General features: G+C 34.9%; 1 protein-coding gene across 2 annotated transcripts in view; it reads left to right on the top strand.

Moving 5' to 3' along the window:
- EDIL3 (EGF like repeats and discoidin domains 3) overlaps window positions 1-24939 on the top strand; it is a 426053-nt gene that overhangs the window by 148375 nt on the left and 252739 nt on the right. Inside the window, exon 3 of one of the 2 annotated variants that reach the window (XM_067731176.1) lies at window positions 1392-1418. The exons of the other annotated variant lie outside the window; for it this stretch is intronic. Within the exon in view, the coding sequence (XP_067587277.1) occupies window positions 1392-1418 (27 nt within the window). The remainder of the gene's footprint in view (window positions 1-1391; window positions 1419-24939) is intronic. 2 annotated transcript variants of the gene reach the window in all.

The following is a 24939-nucleotide window of genomic DNA, read 5'->3' as shown; positions in this document are numbered from 1 at the left end:
AAGCTTGTCTAATGTGTACTCTGTGCAGATGTAACCCTAATGGAAAATAGTGGAGACTGCTCCCTAGTTACACAGTGATACCTTGAGGAACAAATCACCTAGAAACAAAACTCCTTTATAAGCAATTCAGCTGAGTAAATTTTTATTTTAAAACTTCATGAATCAAATGAAGTAGTACTGGCTAGAGTAATATAATTCAACAGTAATATTCTGATAAAGCTGCAATTGTGCACAGAGCAGAAATATCTTCTCACAGAGCATGTCTGTTAGTATAAAGATGAAGACATGCATTCTAGGCAAAATTGTGACGCTATTTCACTTTTGCAACACCATGCTCCATCCTCCACATACACGCAGCAGATTATTACCCTTGGAGTTGTGCTGCTCTCAAAAATGTCCCCTTTTAAAGAAGGAATCAAAATGATTCACACTTTGAGTTATAGTTCATGTTACATTATATTGATTATTTAGTCGTGTCTCAATCCTGGCTACAAGTTAGTACCATTGAGAGAGACTCTGACTCAGTTGGTTTGAGGTGGGCCCAGAGTTTGGCAATTCTTGTATAGATGCGGGGTTATGAACCACTGCTTTAGCATAAAGTTATGTTCTTGTAATGTGACCTCTCCTTTTGTAATATCCATGCTTATCCATGTGTGCTTGGGGTCAACCTTTAAAATGCAGGTTCCTGTGGCTTCAACACAGAATCACCACTACTGAATCTTGAAGTTTGTGGTACACATGAGTTGAGTGTGTTTGTGTGTGTATGTGACGGGGAGAGAGAGAGAGAGAGAGAATCTTTGTGTTTAACCAACACTCATAGTGATTCTGAGTCACTCTAAGGTTTAATAATTCCTACCTTTTTATAATTTCTAACTCATGGAACAGAATTTTTGACTGTCAACAATACCTTTTAATTCCTCTTTGCTAATAGAAAATTCCCACAAAGTGGATGGTTGGGGTATTTATGTTATATACAATTTATATTTTAAACAATATTATTTATAATAATTATAATAATTTCCACTCAAGCTAAAAAAGTTCAACCTTGTTTGCAAAAGGACAGAAAATTCAAATTCAGACAACCAAAAGGTCTTTTCTAATGCTTGCTTATTTTAAAGTATTAGAGTTTTTAAATGTTAATTTAATGTAAGTACTATCCATTTATCTGTCATTATCTAATTATCTAATGAAAAATATCTAATGTATATACAAAATTTCAAGTCAGAGACTTTTAGTCATTATTTAGAAATGTGAAATATATTTATGTTCAATCTCAATTTCTCTTTCTCTCTCTCTGCCCCATCTCTCTCTCCCTCTCAACTCACTCCTTCCCTCTCATCTCACTCACTCCCTCTCTTTGTTCCCACCTCATCTCTTTTCCTCTATCATAGCATCAGATGAGGAGCCAGCTTCAGCAGGTAAAGTTCCTATGCTGTAAAGATTATTCCTATTTATTTTAATGCCCTTAATAATATAGACCATTTGAAATGTATTTGTTCAGGTTTCGACCACAAAACTGGCACAGTTTTATTTATTTACTTTATTTCTTGAACCCATTATGCAGTCCCAGACTAAATGAAGTTCGTTATGAGTTTTAAATAAAAAGAGAAAATAATTGAAAATGAACTGTCACAGAGGAAATCATAACACAAAAAATCACATCACTATTACAGAATAAGGAAATTTGGAAAATTAAAACATTGAGAAAAATGCCAATAAGTAATAAATGGGGAGAAAAAAACTAAAATGATAAAATGCAGAAAAATAATAAAATGAGGAGACTGAAATTAAAAAGAGGAAAATGATAGGCTTCCCTGGTGGCGCAGTGGTTGGGAGTCCACCTGCCAATGCAGGGGACACAGGTTCGCGCCCCAGTCCGGGAAGATCCCACATGCCGTGGAGCAGCTGGGCCCGTGAGCCATGGCCGCTGAGCCTGTGCGTCCAGAGCCTGTGCTCCGCAACGGGAGAGGCCACAACAGTGAGAGGCCCGCGTACCACAAAAAAAAAAAGAGGAAAATGATAAAACATACTTTCAGAAATATGACGTACTATGGTAGAATACTGCATTATCAAATACGACTGACATTGAATATGATATTCATTTAAGTTTAAGGATAAAAATCATGTTGTTGCCTCAAATATTCACTTTCGTTAAGAAAATAATTTTTGCAGTTATAACTTAATGATACTGAAACTTGGCATCATGACTATGCTTCTCATCCATCTAATCAGCATTGATCAAGAACAGGCTCAGGGGCTTCCCTGGTGGCGCAGTGGTTGAGAGTCCGCCTGCCAATGCAGGGGACACGGGTTCATGCCCCGGTCTGGGAAGATCCCACATGCCGTGGAGCGGCTGGGCCCGTGAGCCATGGCCGCTGAGCCTGCCCGTCCGGAGCCTGTGCTCCGCAACGGGAGGGTCCACAGCAGTGAGAGGCCCGCGTACCGCAAAAAAAAAAAAGAACAGGCTCAGGTCTGAACTAAATACTGTGAGGAATGCAAATGGTAGAGAAGGCATGGTATTTTCAACTTGGTTCTAGGACAGTGGGATGGGTCAAAGACCAGGCACATTTATAAGGAGAAAGCAGGCACCACAGCCAATCTGGTTAGCAAATAATAAAAGACCCAGGCTAGCAGACTAGCAACATCAACAAAAAGGGATAAAGCCCTCCATCTCAGGTTACTGAAGCTAATGAACAAAAATGGGGCTTGATTGTATAGAAAATGGGGAATGTAGCCCAGTTATTGGAACTCAGGTACAGAATAGGGTCTTTTCAATTCATAGGCCTAACTTTTTTCAATTGGTAGGAGACTTCTTGATTTCTACGTTCTTCTAGAACTGGGCAGGGATTTTTACCTGTAAAAGTGGTTCAAAACATCAAAAATTCAATGGAAGAAAATGAAATAGACATCTTAACAAATATCTTTGGTAAACTCCAAGGATGCCATATTGCATTATATTCATTATCACTGCCTTGAAATGGAATCACAGAAGATAAACTCTCAGTTAATGTTTCATTTTCATAATATTGTTAGATAGTTTATAACCTGATTTGGATGATAAGAACTCCCTATAATTTTCTCCTACTCTAGTCAGTATTATGTAGCCTATTTTTAGGAACAACCTAATCACATGACTCAGTAGCAGACTTATGTGTTGTTATGAGTTTCCTCTGCCTAGTTTCTGACTTCTTTTTGCCCTGACTTAAGGCTTTAGTGTTGACAGCGTTGCTCAAAGACTCTGTCTTTCTCAGCCTTAGTTGAATTTTCTCTTGGTGTGAGTACCAGGCCTTGTGAGCCTATGCTTTTCTAGAGCAGTTTCATTCCTCTAATATTCTTACACCTCATTCCTAGCTATGTTGCCTGCCAAGCAGTTTTGGTGACTTTGCAAAAGAATTATTATTTTTGCATGATGAAGATTAATTTTAATTTAATGTAAGTAATACATATAACTATTTCTTGGTGTAATTTTCTTATTTTAAAAATTTCTCTGCTTATTAAGAAACTCTTTTGTAAATGCAACTGAACATTTTTCCCCCAATATTTATTTGACTCTAGAGTGATCTGAACATCATAGAGTTTAAATTATGTTTCTAAAATAGTTTTGTTTTCATATATGACCAGATGTTTTTGTTGTGATTTTAGCATAGATTATTAGAATAGAGCAAATGTATTAAGTAATATTTTAACTAAATAGTTTCACATACAGATTACATTAACATTAAGAAAATTTGCATTTAGTAAAGCAGACATTCTTTTTATATAAAACTGCCAATGGGAGCCAAATGTTCTTCCGTTAATTTTATCAAAGTGTATAATAAAAAAGTATTATTGTGTAGTTGTATTAAAACTTTTGACAAGGTATTATGAGATTTATAAAGGCTTGATTTCATAAGGAATATGAATAATTGTGGAAAGTGGATTGTGATTTTGTTTTAGCGTTTTTTTGGTACTTCTTGCCCCCAGTTTTTTCAGCAACTATTTTTCTCAATTAAATATTTATTATTCTGTTTATGTGTCTTTTTCAGTAATATTTATCAAAATATATCTTTTATTTTAAACTATTACCCAAAGTATATTTAATATATTGTTGATAGTCTCTGTTTTTACTTTCATCTCCTTCCATCAACAGTTTAGCTAGAATGATCTTTCCCAAACTCAGACTCCTTTAATTTATCTTTTTGATCCTTCTTTAATTTATCTTTCTTTCTGTTATTTCTCCATTCTGTTTAAATTATCAGTGAAATGCAATCATCTGTTTGCCACAGAAATTGTACCTGAATTAAACTTTCATATGTCCCCACGTGATATCTTTATCAGTTTCACATTCTTCCTTCAGCTTCATGGCATAATTGGACTGTAACTTCTTCTAATAATACTTCAGTTTCTTTAACTTAAATAATTCAGATATTTCTAATAGATCTGCTACTCCTCAAAGTTCAACAGTAGAAGGAATAAAGTAAATGGGGGTGTTTCTTGCTGCCAGATAGTCACAGGCTCATGATCACCAGTTGTTAATATATGAACATTATAAGTTATGAATATTATAAGTTAAAAATTAATATTTTAAAAAACAAATATATACATGGTTTATCTAAATGTGCAGGTGCCTAGTGGATACTACTGAATGATACTATTTATTAAATATTTGCAATGTATGGATAATATATAGCAAATCTAAGTTATTTTTACCCCAGAGGTACACAGAATTGGATTAATTATAATTCAATAATCATGAAAAATTCTCATTGTCCAGAATATTTTTTAGAGAAAATAATAGGTTTCTGTCTGGACTAGCATATAGTATAAAAAAAATTAGAAAGAGACAATATAACTCTGAGAAAATTATTGAGATATTAGATAGTGTTTTACTTGTGTTATAATGCTGCAAAGTGATTGTGCTTTTCTCTTTACAATAGAGTATATTTGATTTGACTTATATTTAGAATTTTTATAACTGCCATCATTAAAACAGACAAGTGATTCCTCTACTCTGTTACCATATGTTTCTGTTTACAATATTTTTATGCTTCACTCTGTCCTTAGTCATTTTTTCAAATATACGTTATCTCCCTTATTTGAACCTCTAAATTGCCATGCAAAAAGCAAGTGCTTAGTAACTGCTTTTATGGTGTTGATTTATAGAGGGGATGCATAATATGTCACATCTGTGTTTCTACTCATGGAGATGTATCCCCTTATTGAATATGGAGCATCCATTTGTTAATTATTTTCATCTTCAAAAGTTCTGATGGGATGCATTAGCCCAGAGCAACATGTTTGTAGTATCTGGGTTACTAGGGCAGTTTCACCCAACACCTGTTTCTGTAACTACCAGAAGCTTCTTCTTATTTATCTTAGTTGAATCTTATGTTCAGGTATTTAAACATCTTATCATTGAGTACAAAAACACATCTATGAACTGTACAAGAAATTCCTTCAAACTAGGTTATATCCTAAGATCTAATTATAAACTAATGAGATTCATTCTGTTAAAGAAACCATAAAAGATACCATACCTCCAAATGAGTCATGTTTAGAGGTGATAGATGTAACCCAATTATGTTGCTGTCGCTCAAATAATTTTGGTAACTCTCTTTTGAAATTTCTTTTATAGTTTCAGAACTGTGCTACTATATTCATCAGACACTGGTCTAAAAATTAGGCCTTCAAAAACAAAGATTTGCAAATATTAAGAGAGTGCATGTGTGTGTGTGTGTGTGTGTCTGTAGGTGTAAGACACAGATCCATTTATAACTTTAATAACACTCTTTAATAGAGTTAAGTCAGTGGCTGCTTCTCCCATGTTGCACAAATCCAATTTCTATTTATCTTCTATTTAAATTTCATAATAAGGAGAGATTTGATAAACTGATTACACCAATGCCTTTGTCTGTGTTCTTTAAGAAATTAAGACATTTACATTAGAAAATTGACTGCTACAAATGAACTAATCCATATAAAATTTAATTTATTAACTATAAGGTCTATCAAATTAGGCTTATTGTCATATAAATTTCTTCATTCCTCTTTATTTTTTTGTCTTATTAGCTATTATTTTACCTCTCTATAAATACCATTTATTCATCAAATTAATGAAATCATTATAAGAATTAAAAGAGGACTAGAAATGGAAAATGTTACTGAATGGGATCAATCAGTCTGAAAATGACACAGTTGAGATACTGTAGCTGTACAATAGATCAGTGGCTAAAATTAATAAAACCACAACATACTATTTTTTGTTTATACCACCTCAGAAGCAAATCTTGATTTTTTTTCTTCTCTTGCTTAAAGGGAGATTTTTAATTGCTCTAATTGTCATTTGTCATTTTTTAATATCAAAGAAAGAGACTGAGTTTGAATTTGTATAAAAGTAGTTATTAATACTGTTAGCTCATATAATAACAAAAAATATGATTAGAAAACATGGAATTTTCAAATGAATGTAAAAGGAAAATCTTTTTAGCAATCAGCTATGTTAAAACACTAAAGTGCAAAAGCCATACTGTTCTTCACATGTTTATAAAGTTAAAATTTCATAATTTACTTAAATGTAAAAGTGCATTTCTGGCCTATTAATATCAGATCCCAATTGGTAGTGATGATACAGGTTACTGCCTAGATATAATAGTTTATAGTAGGCTCTTGTGACCTCTGTGATGCCCATCAGAGGTGGAGACAGTGTTGATTCAGCACAACAGAACTTCATCATTTTTACTAGCTCCTTCTAAATCTTTTAGTATGTTTAATCTTTTAAATGATCAGTTTGGCCACTGAGGAACTACACCTAAGAACTAATAATCTATACATATAATAGAACATATTATATATATAATAATCTATACATATAATAGAACATTGACTAGCAGTAATAAAGATTTAAGGCTATATTACATATATATATTCATAGTTTTATAAACAAACTATATATATAGTTTAAAACAAATATGTTATACATCTGTGCAGCTAAACACAGGATGCAGTGATTAGATATTTTCCTCTTGGTTTTTGTTGTTGTTGTTGTTGTTGCAGTACCCGGGCCTCTCACTCTTGTGGCCTCTCCCATTGCAGAGCACAGGCTCTGGACGTGCAGGCTCAGCGGCCATGGCTCACGGGCCCAGTCGCTCCACGGCATGTGGGATCTTCCTGGACCGGGGCACGAACCTGTGTCCCCTGAATTGGCAGGCAGACTCTCAACCACTGCACCACCAGGGAAGCCCTCTCTTGTTTTTGAAATACTCAGTCTTAGTCCTACAAAAACATTACTTCTGTTTATGGTGGATTTTGTGATTTTCTTAATTATGCTACAGACTCTTTTAGATCTCTTTCCTGTTTTCTTATAGAATTTAATTCTGCATGGCAGACTATGCTCAATTATTCTACAACTCATGCTTTTGAAAAGGAATGATATCTAACCATATTATTCTCTAATGAGCATAACACTTGTGCATTTTGATCTTAGAACTTTATTTCCTTGGTGGTCTAAAGTAAAGCTTCACATTCTCGTTTTTGTTCACCTTACATTTGTTGCAAATTTTCCCCTTTTTTATATAGACATGCCTATTTTCCCTTTAGTGCCTGGAGCAACGTTTCTAATTATATTGTCAAGTATATTCTTGTTCATAAGTATATGCTAAGCAGGCTTAAATATTAAAACCCAATATATAAAACTAAAAAGTTTATTGCTATAATCTCTAAAAAATAGAAAGAAGTCATTATTTGTAGATTCTCAGTGGAATAGGGAAGAAATCATTGCCTCTAAAGATTTATCTTTGGTCAGTTCACTAAGACATTCGTTAAAGAACAAATACTGCTTACTTCTTTTTTAATAAAATAAAACTTCCTTATTGATAGATTATTTGATAGTGACATTGAATTGTGAGAAAAATAGTTGGTTTTTAAATTTCTGTTATATGTAGATAGTATTTTTCTTATTTCATATTTAAGAAATATTCATATTTAAGATAAACTTAAAAATAGTAGTAAAGGTATATACATGGAAAGGAAGAGTATATCTGTCAGTGTTCTCTGGAGGAGCAGAATCAAAAGGCTATACATGTATATAAAATAAAGAGATTTATATTAAGGAATTGGCTCATGTGATTGTGGGGCTGGCAAGTCTGAATTCTATAGGGCAGGCTGGCTGAACTCAGGCAGGAGTTCTGGTTTACAGCCTTGAGGCAAAGTTTTTTCTTCTCAGGGAAACCTCACGTTTTGCTTTTAAGGCCTTCAACTGATTGCATGAAGCCCACCCATATTATTATGGAGGGTAATCTGCTTTACTTAAAGTCAACTGATTGTAGATGTTAATCACACTGACAAAATACCTTCACAGCAATATCTAGGCTAGTATTTGACCGAGCAACTGGGTACCACAGTCTAGCCAAGTTGACACATAAAATTTAACAATCACAGAAAGTGAGTAAAAATTATATAAACACAAAATATTTTAATTTTCAACAAACCTATTTCAGGAAAATAGACCAAGCATAATTTGCAATGTTTAATAACAATGCATGTTGCCCCACTATCTGTGTACACTTAGACTTCAAACCTTATTTAATTTCTAGTACTCCTTGCATTGGATGGATTCATCTTTAAGGCCATCTCAAATTGTCTGGGTCAATTTTTTTGCTGTCCCAAGTTTCACCTCAAGTTTATTACAAATAGAGCACTGAGAAGTATTAATTTAATATTCCAGGGATTTCTTGGCTCAAGGAAGGCATTAAGCATTCCCGTTCATGATGGGTAGGATAAAACCCCATGTACCCGAAGGCCTGAACCTATGCCTTTAGGTGTTTTTATCTTCAGATAAATAGCTGTCTCCTACCTGTACAGTATTTTCCTTTTACAGATTTCATTTTCATCATCTGTAAAATGGATTAAGAATAGTGCCCACCTTAAATGCTTGATGGAAGGATCAAGCATGATGATACATTAAAGCGTTTATCACATCATGCCCATCCTATAATAAGTACAAGGAATCTAAGCTGTTCTTTTACTTCTATTATCATCAGTGTTGTTTCCCATATTATTGTTATTGTTATTTTGATTATGATTATTTGTCAGGCAATGTGCTAAGCATTTTAGGTGCAGTTTTTTTATTTAATTTTCACAATAAAGCAATGAAGCTAATTATATATATATATTCCTACTTAAAGAGGAGAACACTGAATTTTACAGCATAAAGAATTATGCCCAAGGTTACATAATAAGCAAGTGGCAAAAGGAGGATTCAATTTCAAGTTTCTCTGGTGAAACTTGTACTTATTCTAATGAAGCAAACTGCCTTTTATTCACTTATAAATAGTTTTAAATAACATATTTCTTTCATTTGTAAAAGTAATGCACAGTTATTCAAGATTTTTGTCATGCATATATTATAAAGCTGTACCTAATAACATGCAAAATTTTACCTATTATTTTAAATGATAATCTGATTACTATAGTAATTTTATGGACCTTGTAGACAATTTTAAAATAATAAAATAGGAAATGGAAATCCTTCTGACTACCTTCATCCATATTGAATATTTGCATTTTCAGAAGACATTCTGCCTCAATCTAGTTGCTCTTACAGTCTTCTCCATCTCAGTGGCTCAGTCCAGATCTTCAGGGTCAACTTTAATAACACTCACTACATCCCATTCTCACCAGACCCTTTTAGCCTCTTCTTACAAAATATACCCAAAATCTAATCACTTCTTGCCATCGCATATACCATCACCCTTGTCGAAGTCACCATCTTCTCACACTTGGCTTATCATTCAGTAACCTTCTGAGTGATCTTCTTCTTGGTACCCTTGACCCCTCTGCAGGTCCTTCTCAACAGAGAGGCCAGGATAATTCTCCTACAAGACCATGAGATCCCATCACTCTTCAGCCTTAAGGCTAATTTAGTACCTCTCAATCAACCCTGCAGTAGATTTAGGATTGAAACTGGATATAATTTGCACCCTTCATTACCTCCCTGGCTGCATTTCCTCTACAGCCACCCTGTCCTTCCTTTTCATACAACAAACACAAACCCTGAGCCCATCCCAGTCTTGGGCAGAGTTTTGCACTCATAGGTCCATTGTCTGACAGCTTCTCCTGCAAGTATCTGCATGACTCCTCCAACACATCCTTCATGTCTTGACCTAAAGATGCCTTCTCAGAAAGGCCTTCTTTTTGTCTCTAAAAAGGTCACACCTTCTCCACCTTGTCATGGTCCCCTGCTCTGCTTTATTTTTTAATGTTAGCACAATCTGCCCAGTTTATGTAGCTTATTTTCTGTCCAGTGTGAATATAAATTCCCCCAGGGATGGGGGTTTTTTGGTCTATTTTATTCAATACTGAATCCCTAGCTGCTAGAACAATTGTTCGGTACATGGTAGATGCTTAATAAACATTTGTTGTATGGTTGAATTAATGAATAAATTCAGCCATACTGATTTAATGCTGATTTTAAAGCACTGTTAACCCAAGAACATACATAGTTCTTCCCTGTATGATGATATAAAGAGAGAGGGGGTGATAGATATATTTCCCAATTTAAGAAATAAATAAAAGGATAACACTAATAATTTGATAAGAATCTTAAAGATGCTTTAAAATTACTTAAATCCCTTGGCAGCGAAAAGCCATTACATTGATCTTTGTTTTTCTGTTTTGGTTGCAGTAGGATAAAATACATTTTGTTTAGTGCTTCTTTGAGCGTGGTGTCCTAACAATGTCAGTAATTTAGCCATTGTTAGGAATTGCTGAATGGAACCTGCAGCAGTGACTTTAAAAGCTTCAAACCTGGCAACAACCACTATCTAGTGCTGAGCACGGGTGGAAGAGTGGGTGGGCTTAGGTCAAGGAGGCAGCAGAAAGGATGTGGGCAAGGCCACTGGCTTCCTGGGTTTGGACTCCAAGTAGAATAAAAAAGGGCCTGCAATTTTTTGGTACAATAACTTCCTCCTTATTGCACTGTTATCAATGAATGTCTCATTAATAAGCTCACAGACATTTTCAGGTAATTTTATTTTCAACGTTGTGTGGGTGGTAGACTTTTTAAGTCTTTGAATAATACATTTAAAAATAAAATAAAATAAAATGTACCTGGGTATAGTATTCTTGGGATACACCTTTTTGTTTCTAATTATTTATCCAATACAGATCTTCAACTGCTAGAATTCACCAAGATTTAGAGATACGTTCCATATTTTGCATCTAATTTTCTGCTTTTCTAAACATAAATATCAATGAGAAAATATCCAGTATTTATTACCTAATTTAAATAATATGTTACAAGATTGTTGATTGTTTTTGAAAACTTACTAGAGGCTCTTGAAAAAGAGTGAACAATCCATTCTCAAAAATAAAAACAAGAAATAAAAACCACTGTTCACATCAGCTAATAGTTTGTGCCAAGGCTTTAGATGTTGTTTGAAAGACATTGTGATACCTGTCTGAGACTGAGGCCCCCTGAAATCTATTTCATTCCATAATGTTTAAAAATGTGTTTAAAAATGTGTGGGAAGAATTGTGCAGGTACTAAGCCATGAATATAAACAAAGATAAAATAAGAATGATCAGGAAGTGAATAAATAGGGAATTTATCCCCCAGAATTTTAACCTTCATCATCTTTACCTATCTAATCACATTGTTTTGCAGTAAGTTTTATTTATAATATCATGAAGAAACCACTGAGAATTCTGATGCATGTTGAGTTTCTTATGATATGCCATTCCTTAATCTGATACTTTTAGGCAGAATGCTCAAGCAAGCTGTCTAACTTTTAAGAATCATAGAGCTACAGAAGAGGGAGATTAGCATATTTTTAAGTAGCTTGAGTTTTCAGACTGTGGTTTTTTTTTTCAGTATCCTGTGTTTATATCATTCAATTTCTGTGCTCCTTGACAGTTTGGGGGGTGGTGGGAGATAGAGAGACAAAACTATTGCTTCCCACTAATTTTATTCTTATTCTGAAAATGAGGAAACCAATGAAAGCTGACCTCTTAAAGATATTCTTTCATTTCACTCCATGAAACCTGTGCCTGGCTTTTATGACCCACCACACCTGTGTTTCTTCTCCCTAGGAGACAAACAGTTTCTGTTATTCCAAGTCATACGTGCTGTGCTCATTCTCACTTCAAAGCTTTAATTCATGTTTGTCTGTCTAGGGCATACTTTTTTTCCCTTTTATATCTCCAAAACCTATCCATCTTTTCAGTCATCGCATGTCCTACATCTTCCATCTGCTGTAACCCACACTGATGTCTCTTTTCCCAAATCTCAACTTGTGTATCTGTTAGGAATGTTCTTTGTGGCAGGTAACTGAGATTAGCATGACTGGGGAAGGAGTCCATTCTCTGAGATCACAGGATCTTCACTACTACCTTTTAAATAAACCATGTTTCTGTGAGTATGAAAGAAGTAATAGAATAGAGGTTGGGGAGACAATAGTTTCTATCGTTAAAGGGATTTGAGTTCCTTTATTATGTACTGGAAGTGCACTGGAATTGCTTCTCCACCTGGACTGGGGACTCACTCCTGACTGCGATTCATCCTTCTATAGTATTCCCAGCAATGCTGAAGACGGAGTCAGGGATCAATATCTGTATTTTGCCTAATAGATACATATCATTAAAATTATCATCACTCCTTAGGATCATAAGAAAAAAAGAAAAAAAAAAGAAATTAAATGAACACAGTGCTTTTCAAATATAAAAAATATGTAAGCTGTGTGATAGTACCCATATGCAACTACTATATCCTCTTGGATTTGTGTAAATTACAGTTATGTCAGTCACATTTCTTGATTTATATCATTCCTTAATCACTTTGACTATAGCTGTATTAGATTTCCAAAGTTCCCGTAACAAATTACCATAAACTCGTTGGCTTAAAACAACACATAGTTATTCTCTTGCGGTTCTGGAGCTCAGAGGAAGGTCTGAAACCAAAGTGTCATGAAGGCCGTGCTCTAGCGGATAATCCTCCCTTGCCTAATCTAGTTCATAGTGGCCGTTAGCATTCCTTGGCTTCTATGGTTGTGGCCACATCACTTCAATCACTTCCTCCATATTGACATCATCTTTTACTCTTCTGTCTGTGGCTTCTCCTCTTCTGTCTCTTATAAGGACGCTTGTCATTGGATTTTAGACCCTCATCTGAAGATCCTTAACTTTCTTTTTTTTTTTCTTTTTTTTTAGCATCTTTCTTGCAGTACAATTGCTTTACATTGTTCTGTTAGTTTCTGCTGTATAACAAAGTGAATCATCTATACGTATACATATATCCCCATATCACCACCCTCTTGTGTCTCCCTCCCTCCCACCCTCCCTATCCCACCCCTCTAGGTGGACACAAAGCACCGAGCTGATCTCCTTGTGCTATGTGGCTGTTTCCCACTAGCTATCTATTTTACGTTTGGTAGTGTATATATGTCAATACCACTCTCTTACGTTGTCCCAACTTACCCTTCCCCCTCCTTCTGTCCTCAAGTCCGTTCTCTACATCTGCAATATTTATTCCTGTCCTGCCCCTAGGTTCTTCAGAATCTTTTTTTTTCTTTTAGATTCCATATATATCTGTTAGCCTATGGTATTTTTCTCTTTCTGACCTACTTCACTCTGTATGACAGACTCTAGGTCCATCCACCTCACTACAAATAATTCAATTTCATTTCTTTTTATGGCTGAGTAATATTCCATTGTGTATATGTGCCACATCTTCTTTATCCATTCAGCTGTTGGTGGACACTTAGGTTGCTTCCATGTCCTGGCTATTGTAGATAGTGCTGCAGTGAACATTGTAGTACGTGTCTCTTTTTGAATTATGTTTTTCTCAGGGTATATGCCCAGTAGTGGGATTACTGGGTCATATGGTAGTTCTATTTTTAGTTTTTGAAGGAACCTCTGTACTGTTCTCCATAGTAGCTGTACCAATTTACATTCCCACCAACAGTGCAAGAGGGTTCCCTTTTCTCTACACCCTCTACAAGCATTTATTGCTTGTAGATTTTTTGATTATGGCCATTCTGACCAATGTGAGGTGATATCTCATTGCAGTTTTGATTTGCATTTCTCTAATGATTAGTGATGTTGAGCATTCTTTCATGTGTTTGTTGGCAATCTGTATATCTTCTTTGGAGAAATGTCTATTTAGGTCTTCTGTCCACTTTTGGACTGGGGTGTTTCTTTTTTTGATATTAAGGTTCACGAGCTGCTTGTATATTTTGGAGATTAATCCTTTGTCTGTTGCTTCATTTGCAAACATTTTCTCCCATTCTGAGGGTTGTCTTTTCCTCTTGTTTACGGTTTCCTTTGTTGTGCAATAGCTTTTAAGTTTCGTTAGGTCCCATTTGTTTATTTTTGTTTTCATTTCCATTTCTCTAGGAGGTGGGTCAAAAAGGATCTTGCTGTGATTTATGTCATAGAGTGTTCTGCCTAGGTTTTCCTCTAAGAGTTTGGTGGTGTCTGGCCTTACATTTAGGCCCATTTTGAGTTTATTTTTGTATATAGTGTTAGGGAGTGATCTAATTTCATTCTTTTACATATAGCTGTCCAGTTTCCCCAGCACCACTTATTGAAGAGGCTGTCTTTTCTCCATTGTATACTCTTGCCTCCTTCATCAAAGTTAAGGTGACCATACGTGCATGGGTTTATCTCTGGGCTTTCTCTCCTGTTCCATTGATCTATATTTCTGTTTTTGTGCCAGTACCATACTGTCTTGATTACTAGAGCTTTGTAGTATAGTTTAAAGTCAGGGAGCCTGATTCCTCCAGCTTCATTTTTCATTCTCAAGATTGCTTTGGCTATTCGGGGTCTTTTTGTTTCCATACAAATTGTGCAATTTTTTGTTCTAGTTCTGTGAAAAATGCCATTGGTAGTTTGATAGGGATTGCATTGAATCTGTAGATTGCTTTAGGTAGTATAGTCATTTTCACAATGTTGATTCTTCCAATCCAAGAACATGGTATATCTCTCCATCTATTTGTATAATCTCTAATTTCTTTCATCAGCATCTTATAGTATTCTGAATACAGGTCTTTTGTCTCCTTAGGTAGGTTTATTCCTAGGTATTTCATTCCTTTTGCTGCAATGGTAAATGGGAGTGTTTTCTTGATTTCACTTTCAGATTTTTCATCATTAGTGTATAGGAATGCCAGAGATTTCTGTGCATTAATTTTTTATCCTGCTATGTTACCAAATTCATTGAATAGCTCTAGTAGTTTTCTGGTAGCATCTTTAGGATTTTCTATGTATAGTATCATGTCATCTGCAAACAGTGACAGCTTTACTTCTTCTTTTCCGATTTGGATTCCTTTTATTTCCTTTTTTTCTCTGATTGCTGTGGCTAAAACTTCCAAAACTATGTTGAATAAGAGTGGTGAGAGTGGGCAACCTTGTCTTGTTCCTGATCTTAGTGGAAATGCTTTCAGTTTTTCACCATTGAGGACTATGTTGGCTGTGGGTTTGTCATATATGGCCTTTATTATGTTGAGGAAAGTTCCCTGTATGCCTGCTTTCTTCAGGGTTTTTATCATAAATGGGTGTTGAATTTTGTCAAAAGCTTTCTCTGCATCTATTGAGATGATCATATGGTTTTTCTCCTTCAATTTGTTAATATGGTTTATCACATTGATAGATTTGCGTATATTGAAGAATCCTTGCATTCCTGGGATAAACCCCACTTGACCATGGTGTATGATCCGTTTAATGTGCTATTGGATTCTGTTTGCTAGTATTTTGCTGAGGATTTTTGCATCTGTGTTCACCAGTGATATTGGCCTGTAGTTTTCCTTTTTTGTGACATCTTTGTCTGGTTTTGGTATCAGGGTGATGGTGGCCTTGTAGAATGAGTTGGGGAGTGTTCCTCCCTCTGCTCTATTTTGGTAGAGTTTGAGAATGATAGGTGTTAACTCTTCTCTAAATGTTTGATAGAATTCGCCTGTGGTGCCATCTGGTCGTGGGCTTTTGTTTGTTGGAATATTTTTAATCACAGTTTCAATTTCGTTGCTTGTGATTGGTCTGTTCCTATTTTCTATTTCTTCCTGGTTCAGTCTCAGGAGGTTGTCCTTTTCTAAGAATTTGTCCATTTCTTCTAGGTTGTCCATTTCTTTTAGGTTGTCCATTTTATTGGCATATAGTGGCTTGTAGTAATCCCTCATGATCCTTTGTATTTCTGCAGGGTCAGTTGTTACTTCTCCTTTTTCATTTCTAATTCTATTGATTTGAGTCTTTTCCCTTTATTTCTTGATGAGTCTGGCTAGTGGTTTGTCAATTTTGTTTATCTTCTCAAAGAACCAGCTTTTAGTTTTACTGATCTTTGTTATTGTTTCCTTCATTTCATTTTCATTTATTTCTGATCTGATCTTGATGATTCCTTTCCTTCCTCTAACTTTGGGGTTTTTTTGTTCTTCTTTTTCTAATTGTTTTTAGTGTAAGGTTAGGTTGTTTATTTGAGATTTTTCTTGTTTCTTGAGGTAGGATTGTATTGCTATAAAATTCCCTCTTAGAACTGCTTTTGCTTCATCCCATAGGTTTTTGGTTGTTGGGTTTTCATTGTCATTTGTTTCTAGGTATTTTTTGATTTCCTCTTTGATTTCTTCAGTGATCTCTTGGTTATTTAGTAGCATATTGTTTAGCCTCCATGTGTTTGTATTTTTTACAGAGTTTTTCCTGTAATTGATATCTAGTCTCATAGCATTGTGGTCGGAAAAGATGCTTGATACGATTTCAATTTTCTTAAATTTACCAAGGCTTGATTTGTGACCCAAGATATAATCTATCCTGGAGAATGTTCCATGACCACTTGAGAAGAAATTGTATTCTGTTGTTTTTGGATGGAATGTCCTATAAATATCATTTAAGTCCATCTTGTTTAACGTGTCATTTAAAGCTTGTGTTTCCTTATTTATTTTCATTTTGGTTGATCTGTCCACTGGTGAAAGTGCAGTGTTAAAGTCCCCTACTGTTATTTTGTTAGTATCGAACTCCCATTTTATGGCTGATAACATTTGCTTTATGTATTGAGGTGCTCCTATGTTGGGTGCATAAATATTTACAATAGTTATATCTTCTTCATGGATTGATCCCTTGGTCATTATGTAGTGTCCTTCTTTGTCTCTTCTAATAGTCTTTATTTTAAAGTCTATTTTGTCTGATATGAGAATTACTACTCCAGCTTTCTTTTGATTTCCATTTGCATGGAATATCTTTTTCCGTCCCCTCACTTTCAGTCTGTATGTGTTCCTAGGTCTGAAGTGGGTCTCTTGTAGACAGCATATATATGGGTCTTGTTTTTGTATCCATTCAGCCAGTCTATGTCTTTTGGTTGGAGCATTTAATCCACTTACATTTAAGGTAATTAACAATATGTATACTCCTATTATCATTTTCTTAACTGTTTTGGGTCTGTTTTTGGAGGTCTTTTCCTTCTCTTGTGTTTCCTGCCTAGAGAAGTTCCTTTACCATTTGTTGTAAAGCTGGTTTTGTGGTGCTGAATTCTCTTAGCTTTTTCTTGTCTGTAAAGGTTTTAATTTCTCCATCGAATCTGAAGGAGATCCTTGCTGGTTAGAGTAATCTTGATTGCAGGTTTTCCCTTTCATCAATTTCAGTATGTCCTGTTGCTCCCTTCTGGCTTGCAGAGTTTCTGCTGAACAATCAGCTATTAACCTTATGGAAATTCCCTTGTATGTTATTTGTTGCTTTTCCCTTGCTGCTTTTAATATATTTTCTTTGTATTTAATTTTTGATAGTTTGATTAATATGTGTCTTGACGTTTTTCTCCTTGGATTTATCCTGTATGGGACTCTCTGCACTTCCAGGACTTGACTATTTTCTTTCCCTTATTGTGGAAGTTTCCAACTATAATCTCTTCACATATTTTCTCAGTCCCTTTTTTTTTTTCTCTTCTTCTGGGACCCCTATAATTCGAATGTTGGTGCCTTCGAATGTTGGTGTTGTCCCAGAGATCTCTGAGACTCTCCTCAATTCTTTTCATTCTTTTTTCTTTATTCTGCTCTACACTATTTTATCTTCCAGTTCACTTATCCATTCTTCTACCTCAGTTATTCTGCTATTGATTCTTTCTAGAGAATTTTTAATTTCATTTATTGTGTTGTTCATCATTGTTTGTTTGCTCTTTAGTTCTTCTAGGTCCCTGTTGAACGTTTCTTGTATTTTCTCCATTCTATTTCCAAGGTTTTGGGTCATCTTTACTATCATTACTCAGAATTCTTTTTCAGGTAGACTGCTTATTTCCTCTTCATTTGTTTGGTCTGATGAGTTTTTACCTTGCTCCTTCATCTGTTGTGTGTTTCTCTGTCTTCTCATTTTGCTTATCTTACTGTGTTTGGGGTCTCCTTTTCACAGGCTCCATGTTCATAGTTCCCATTGTCTTTGGTGTCTGCCCCCAGTGGGTGGGGTTGGTTCAGTGGGTTGTGTAGGCTTCCTGGTGGAGGGGACTGCTGCTTGTGCTCTGGTGGATGAGGCTGGATCTTGTCTTTCTGGTGGGCAGGACCATATCTGGTGGTTTGTTTTGGGGTGTCTGTGAACTTACTATGATTTTAGGCAGCCTCTGTGCTAATGGGTGGCGTTGTGTTCCTGTCTTGCTAGTTGTTTGGCATGGGGTGTCCAGCACTGGAGCTTGCTGTTCGTTGAGTGGAGCTGGGTCTTAACATTGAGATGGAGATCTCTGGGAGACCTCTCGCTGATTGATATTACATGGGGCCGGGAAGCCTCTGGTGGTCTGGTGTCCTGAACTCGGCTCTCTCACCTCATAGGCTCAGGCCTGACACCCGGCCGGAGCACCAAGACCCTGTTAGCCACATGGCCATGTACGTGGGGAGTCTTGCCTTTTGGGAAGTCTGAGGTCTTCTGCCCGCATTCTATAGGTTTTCTGTATGAGTCGTTTCACATGTAGATGTATTTTTGATGTATTTATGGGGAGGAAGGTGATCTCCATGCCTTACTCCTCTGCTATCTTGAAAGTCCTCCCCCCTTACATCTGCAAAGACCCTTTTTTTCAATAAGGTATCATTCAGAGGTTTGGGGATTTGGTCATGGACATATCTTTCTGGGGGACACCATTCAACATACTTCAACAGCTAAAGTAAATGTGGTAAATAAATGTACAATGAATTAGGTTGTCCTTTTCTGGGACCTGAAAATTTTAAGTAAATGAACATATTAATTATAATGAAAGATCTGCAAGAATGGTAGACTACTCTTGAACCTTGAATATTTTTTATTTCCTTGTTTAAAAACTGGTCATAAAAATATAATGATGAAATCATAGTTTACTCAAAGCAGCACAGAGAGCATTCATAAAGCCTATAGGCATTGTCAAGCCTAATATAATTCAGTGAAGTGGAACTAACCTCGGTATCAGTGGAAACTGTATGTTCTAAGAAATGGGTTCTAAGTATATAAAATTAGATAGTAACTGTAATAAATATATTTAAACAGGCATGTTTAGTAACATCTGCAGGGAAAAAAACAGAGATATGCAACATCTTAACCACATTGTAAAGTAGCTCCTTTCCATTTTAAAGAAGAAAATTGTTATTCACAAATTTCTTCTTAATTATTTTGACAGAATTTTATAATTACTTGATGTTCTATAATTTCTCCAACTTTAATGCTGGATTCATTCATTTGTAAAAGCAAGGAAAAAAGAAAAGCAGAGCCCCAGATTTTAGAAGCCTAAAATACATTTATATTATCCAGTCAGGTTAGTTAAAATAACACATAATGAGAAAACATAAAATTAAACCTTACTTTATTTTTATTTTAGTTTTATTATTAATTGGCAGAAAAACATCAGTTCAATATGGGTAATCTATTTTAAGTAGAAAACAAATATTTACTGTGGCAAATATGAAGAGTCTTTTGTTCAAATTCATTTTAGCAATTTGGGAGCCAAAGCTGAACCTTACTATAATGAATACAGAACTTTTAAACTGTTAGTATTAAGCTTTCACTTTCATGATAATTTTAACATATAGTAAATCTTCTTGTTAAGTCAAGGTATTTTTTATACCTAGAAAATGTTCTTTGAAGGTGGTGGCAATAAAGGGTGAATTAGAATGTGCTTGGGCATGAGTCTAAGCTCTTTCTAGATTCAGGTAACAAAAGCCAAGTGTCTCAGTGTGATGTGGAAATGACCCTTGGGAAATCATCATGTTGAATAACTTGAGGGATAGAGCAGAAAATACCAGTAGATTGCTGTGAAAAATGTGTCAGGAAAACATTTTAACGGAATTTCTTCCACTTTATTTATCAGTGAACAGGATACCCAATAAATGCGTGTGTTTCTGTTGCTGAGTGTTTATGGCACTGCCAACTTCTCTACCCTATGATTGATAGAAGTTAAGAATAACCTTACTGTTCACCATCTGTCATTAAAGAGTCAAGTTCTTCAAGTGGACACAGCTTCTTTACAAGATTTTAAATATGACTTACACATTTACTATTGCCTCTGTGAAAGAGATGTAGTCTTTTGCAATGACACAACTGCCTTCATTGTTTTTCTTGCTCCTTTCTTACATTACTGCTCATCTTTATTTTTGTTTATTATTTGAATGTTTCTAGCTTATTTTACATTATTTTGGGGCTGTCTAAAATCCTTCCTGGAAGAAAAATGGGACACAGATAGGTACAAACATATAGACATGACTATGTAGAAATTTACTATTTTAATTATTAAGGCTTCTTATAAGACACATTGCATTTAAAAATGATACAAAAGTAACATTTCCCTTTTAAGTCATATAGCCATTTTTTGATAGTTGGCCTTGGACCAATTAACTTATGCTTATAAATGGTCACAATAGAAAAGAGAGAATTTTAAGAGCTACTTTGAGATCACTAATATGTTATTTCAAAGAAGAGCAGAAGTCTCTGAAGGATACTGATATCACAGTCATAAGGGGCCTGCTGAATTTCCAAGTTAATTGGAACTCAAGCCAATAAGGGAAGAACAGGTTGCATGTAGACCTAGAGACAGAAAATAATTGGATAATAACTAAAACTAGGCTCTTAATGGAGATGCATGCAAATTTTATGATAGAATTGAAGAAAAAGAAATAATTTTTTAATTAAAGAATGGGCTGAACATCAAAAGTATAGAAGTTGGTTATAAAAATATAGTATCTTAAAAAGAAATATATATAGTATATATATATTTGATTGTGAAAATTCAGTTATATTTTTACCTACATTCTGATGAAAATAAAGGAAGTAAATTCTGTACCAAATATAATTAGGATAAATAGTGTTCAAAATATTTTAATGTTAAAATCTGTTGTATTCTATATTGTTACTTTCAGGGGATATACAGTAGACTTTACTCCCTGAAGTATATATATATATGAAAATGAATTTGACTAATAGGACTATATAAATGTGTAATTTGTCCTTGGACAACTAATAACTTTCTAATGAAGTATTTTAAATAAATTTTATAATAATGATTATTGGGTTTATTTGTCCCAAAAATGCTGTAAACATTCTTCAGTAAGGTAAAATTGTGTTTGATGTTTTGCTTTCACACCTATTTTAAAATAAAAGTAATAAAAGTACAAAGCAACAAAAGTGGAACAAATAGGTAAGTCCAAGCTGTTTTCTAATGGAAAAATCCAGTATCTGCAAGAATTGTCGATCATGTCTAAGGAATTGGCAAAAGCCTGTAACAATTCAAATGTTAAAAAAAGAATGTATCTACAGACGTGCACTTGCTTTACTTAAAACTTGCCTCTTTTCTGAGATAGTTAATATTAGAAATACAAGTATTTTGTCTTAAGTTATATTAAAAAAGGAGCTTTCTTTTCCTTAGAGAAATGTGAACACTTTTTATAAGTAAAGAATATTGTCTTCTTATAAATCTAGAAATTCGATGAGCCCTTGACCTAAAGTTCTTAACTGCCACTTGTGAGAGTACCATGCTTCCATTATGTTATAGATTTCATAATAGTCACTCACCTGTGTGACCTTTCAATTAAATCACTGGAGTGCATTCTAATTTAGGATTTCCCTGAAGATCACTTTGAATATTCATCTGATTCAGAGGTTCCCATGCATCCCATGAAGCATTATGACCCACCAGGAATATGTGCAACAGGCATACCAAAATCAGCACTGAGATTCAAATTCCTTTGAGAGCAATTTGTGGAATTAATTTACCTATATGATTTAGGCCTGTCAAGGGGTTCATTCATTCGTTGGGTCATCTTTGCTAGAGATTTTTTTATGTAAAGAAATAAAAAATATTCCTAGTGGTAGTGTTTACTTAATTCCCTAGATTTTAATTTAGGCAAACATGAGGTGTAATGCTCATAAAACAACCCATCTCTGAGATTCATTCAGCTTAATGTTTTGCAGAATATTATTATATTAAAAGCTGGATACGTTTCAGCTTTTGCCTTTCATAAGTTAACCATTTTGAATCAAAATTCAGTAGTTTGAAGATAATGAATCTAGTTAGTTTTCTCTGCAGTATGCAACGTGAACAACAATCTTTTACCTCCTGACATTTCCCCCTTGACCTCAGTGGCTCTGTATTTTTGTTTGGCTTTAAAATTGTCTGTTTTTACTTAGTGTCCTCTTTCTTTTGCCTGTCTTTTGAATATAGCTTTTACTATCTCCTTGCCCCTTTTTCTCCCCCAGGCTTCTCTTAATTCCTATATGGATAGAGTATTCCCAAATCTGGGTAGCTAAACCTCTTAGTGACTCAGTTTTTTCAGTGCAATGGTGAAATTGTAATTATTATTGGAGATATTATATGTAAAATACCTAGGGGAATACTCAGCTCATAAAATATGGGAGGCTGCTTTCTCTTCTCCCTCTTCTCTATAGCCCTGGCCTCTCTCCTGAATTTCATATTTCCATTTTCAGACATCAGCCAGACACATCTAATGGTCTACGTACAAAAATGAATATTCTAAACTTCCCCCCCCCCCGCTTTCATATGTTACCTCTCTCAATAGCATTACCAATTTCTTTGTCAGGCATAAAACATCCAAGTCACCTTGTATTTCACTCCCTTCTTGAACATGACCTGTTAAGATCATCTCGTTCTTACTCTGCAATACTGTTAAGTCTATCCCCCTACTAAATACTCCCAACTGGTATCCTATAGGACTAAAAAATCTATGTTTGCACAAATTTTGCTTAGCTCTTTGTGGTTTACAAAATGTTAAACAGTGAAGGAATTAGACTCCCATTACAGTTTTTGTTTTTTGTTTTTTTGTGTTTTACTGAATCAGTCAGGATGAACTTCATTATGCCTCAAGAATAAGCCACATCCAGATCTCAGTGGCTTGTCACACAGGTCCAGTGTGGGTCAGTAAGGGATCTCTGCTCATTGTACTCAGGGCCCCGGGCCAGCAAAGGCTACATCTCAACAGTTGCTTCTATAATCACTAACACAGTGTGAAGCAGGCATGATTAACCACTAATTAGTTCTGAAAATATCTGTTAGAAATGACACACATTACTTCTCACATTATTGGTCAGAGAAATTCACATGACCACAACTAACTTGGAAAGGGGTGAGGAAGTACAACACTACCATGTGTCTATTAGGAGACCTGTAATATTTGTGAAGTCTTGATGATTTTAATCTGATAATTACAAGGGCTGCACACTGGTTTCCTGCCTACATTGACCTTCCCCTTCTTCAAACCCTTTTCAACAAAATTCTCCATCCAAAATCCATAGATTTAAAAAAAATCTATTCTATCAGTGCCTGTTATTTTACTTTTACCACATTTTACTTTCTTGTAGCATAAACTGTGCTCTTTCTGCTTTTAATAGAATTTTATGTAGATTTTATTATATAGCTAAGTTGTTTTCATATCTTTAATTGGCAATTTTCTATTCTATTAATACTTCATAGTTATGTTATATTGAAGTTGCTTAACTATTCCTCAACTTGTGGGCATTTGTACATTTTTAAGTGTTGCGCTTTTACTATAAAACTTTTCTAAAAAGGTTGAGTAAGTAGAGTTAATTCAAAATATTAGATTGTCAAATCAGCCTTACACAAATCAGAGATCTTAGCCAATATCAAAGCTTACTAATGATTTCAAGGATACAAGCAGTCAAGAGGCACGAGTGAAACAGAGAGCTTTAGGACATTGAGGACAGCTCCCCAGGTCTTTCTTTCCTTCACTGGACACATGCTGTCTGACCCAGAAAAGCAGATGAGGTCTCTAAGTTTGGACATGGATTACAACGTCTACAGGGGGTGTTTAGATAATAGTCTATCTTCATGTAGCTGTTAGCTTATATGACATTTGCCATGGAACTATGCCTTATAAATTCTGGATTGAAGATTTGTTTACCAGAAATAATCCTAAACTAGAGATATACCACTAAAAACATTCATAGATAAGATGTCTCCTCCTAGCAAACATTTTCTAGCAGGTTTAGTTGTATATATGTTTACAAAGAACGGAAACATCTGCCTTTCTTTCCCTTGGATCATACCCCTGATAGAAGGAGAAAAATGGATTATAAGCTAATTATTTAGCTTCTCTCGCCACAAGACACAAGTGGTATATATTTGGGAATTAGCATTCATATCACAGATTATTTCTTTGAGATATAATACACAATAAATTAATTTTTTTCATTACCCAAACAAATCTATTCTATTAAAATGTTACAAAACACCCAGCTTTACTGTGCTCCATGCCTAAGTGCCTTATGTTTGATAAATAATTATCTTAGGCTTTCCTGTGAAGATGAATTTTAGTGGAAATCATATCAACTGGAAGATTTGTCACTCAGTTTTTACCCATATAAGACAATTTTTCCAGTTTCTTTCCCATTATGCCAGTACTTTCCAAGGAAGATTTTTTCTTACTATCAAAATCTACATAATCAGTAATGCCTGTCTGCTGCTAACATTGGCCTGATATGGACTTAAAAATTTTATTTTTGTTTTTTTAAAATGAGTTT

Source organism: Pseudorca crassidens, chromosome 3, assembly GCF_039906515.1.
Source record: "Pseudorca crassidens isolate mPseCra1 chromosome 3, mPseCra1.hap1, whole genome shotgun sequence".
Classification (NCBI taxonomy): Eukaryota; Metazoa; Chordata; class Mammalia; order Artiodactyla; family Delphinidae; genus Pseudorca; species Pseudorca crassidens.
The sequence above is the reverse complement of the archived record's forward strand: the minus strand, read 5'-3'. Positions and strand labels throughout refer to the sequence as shown.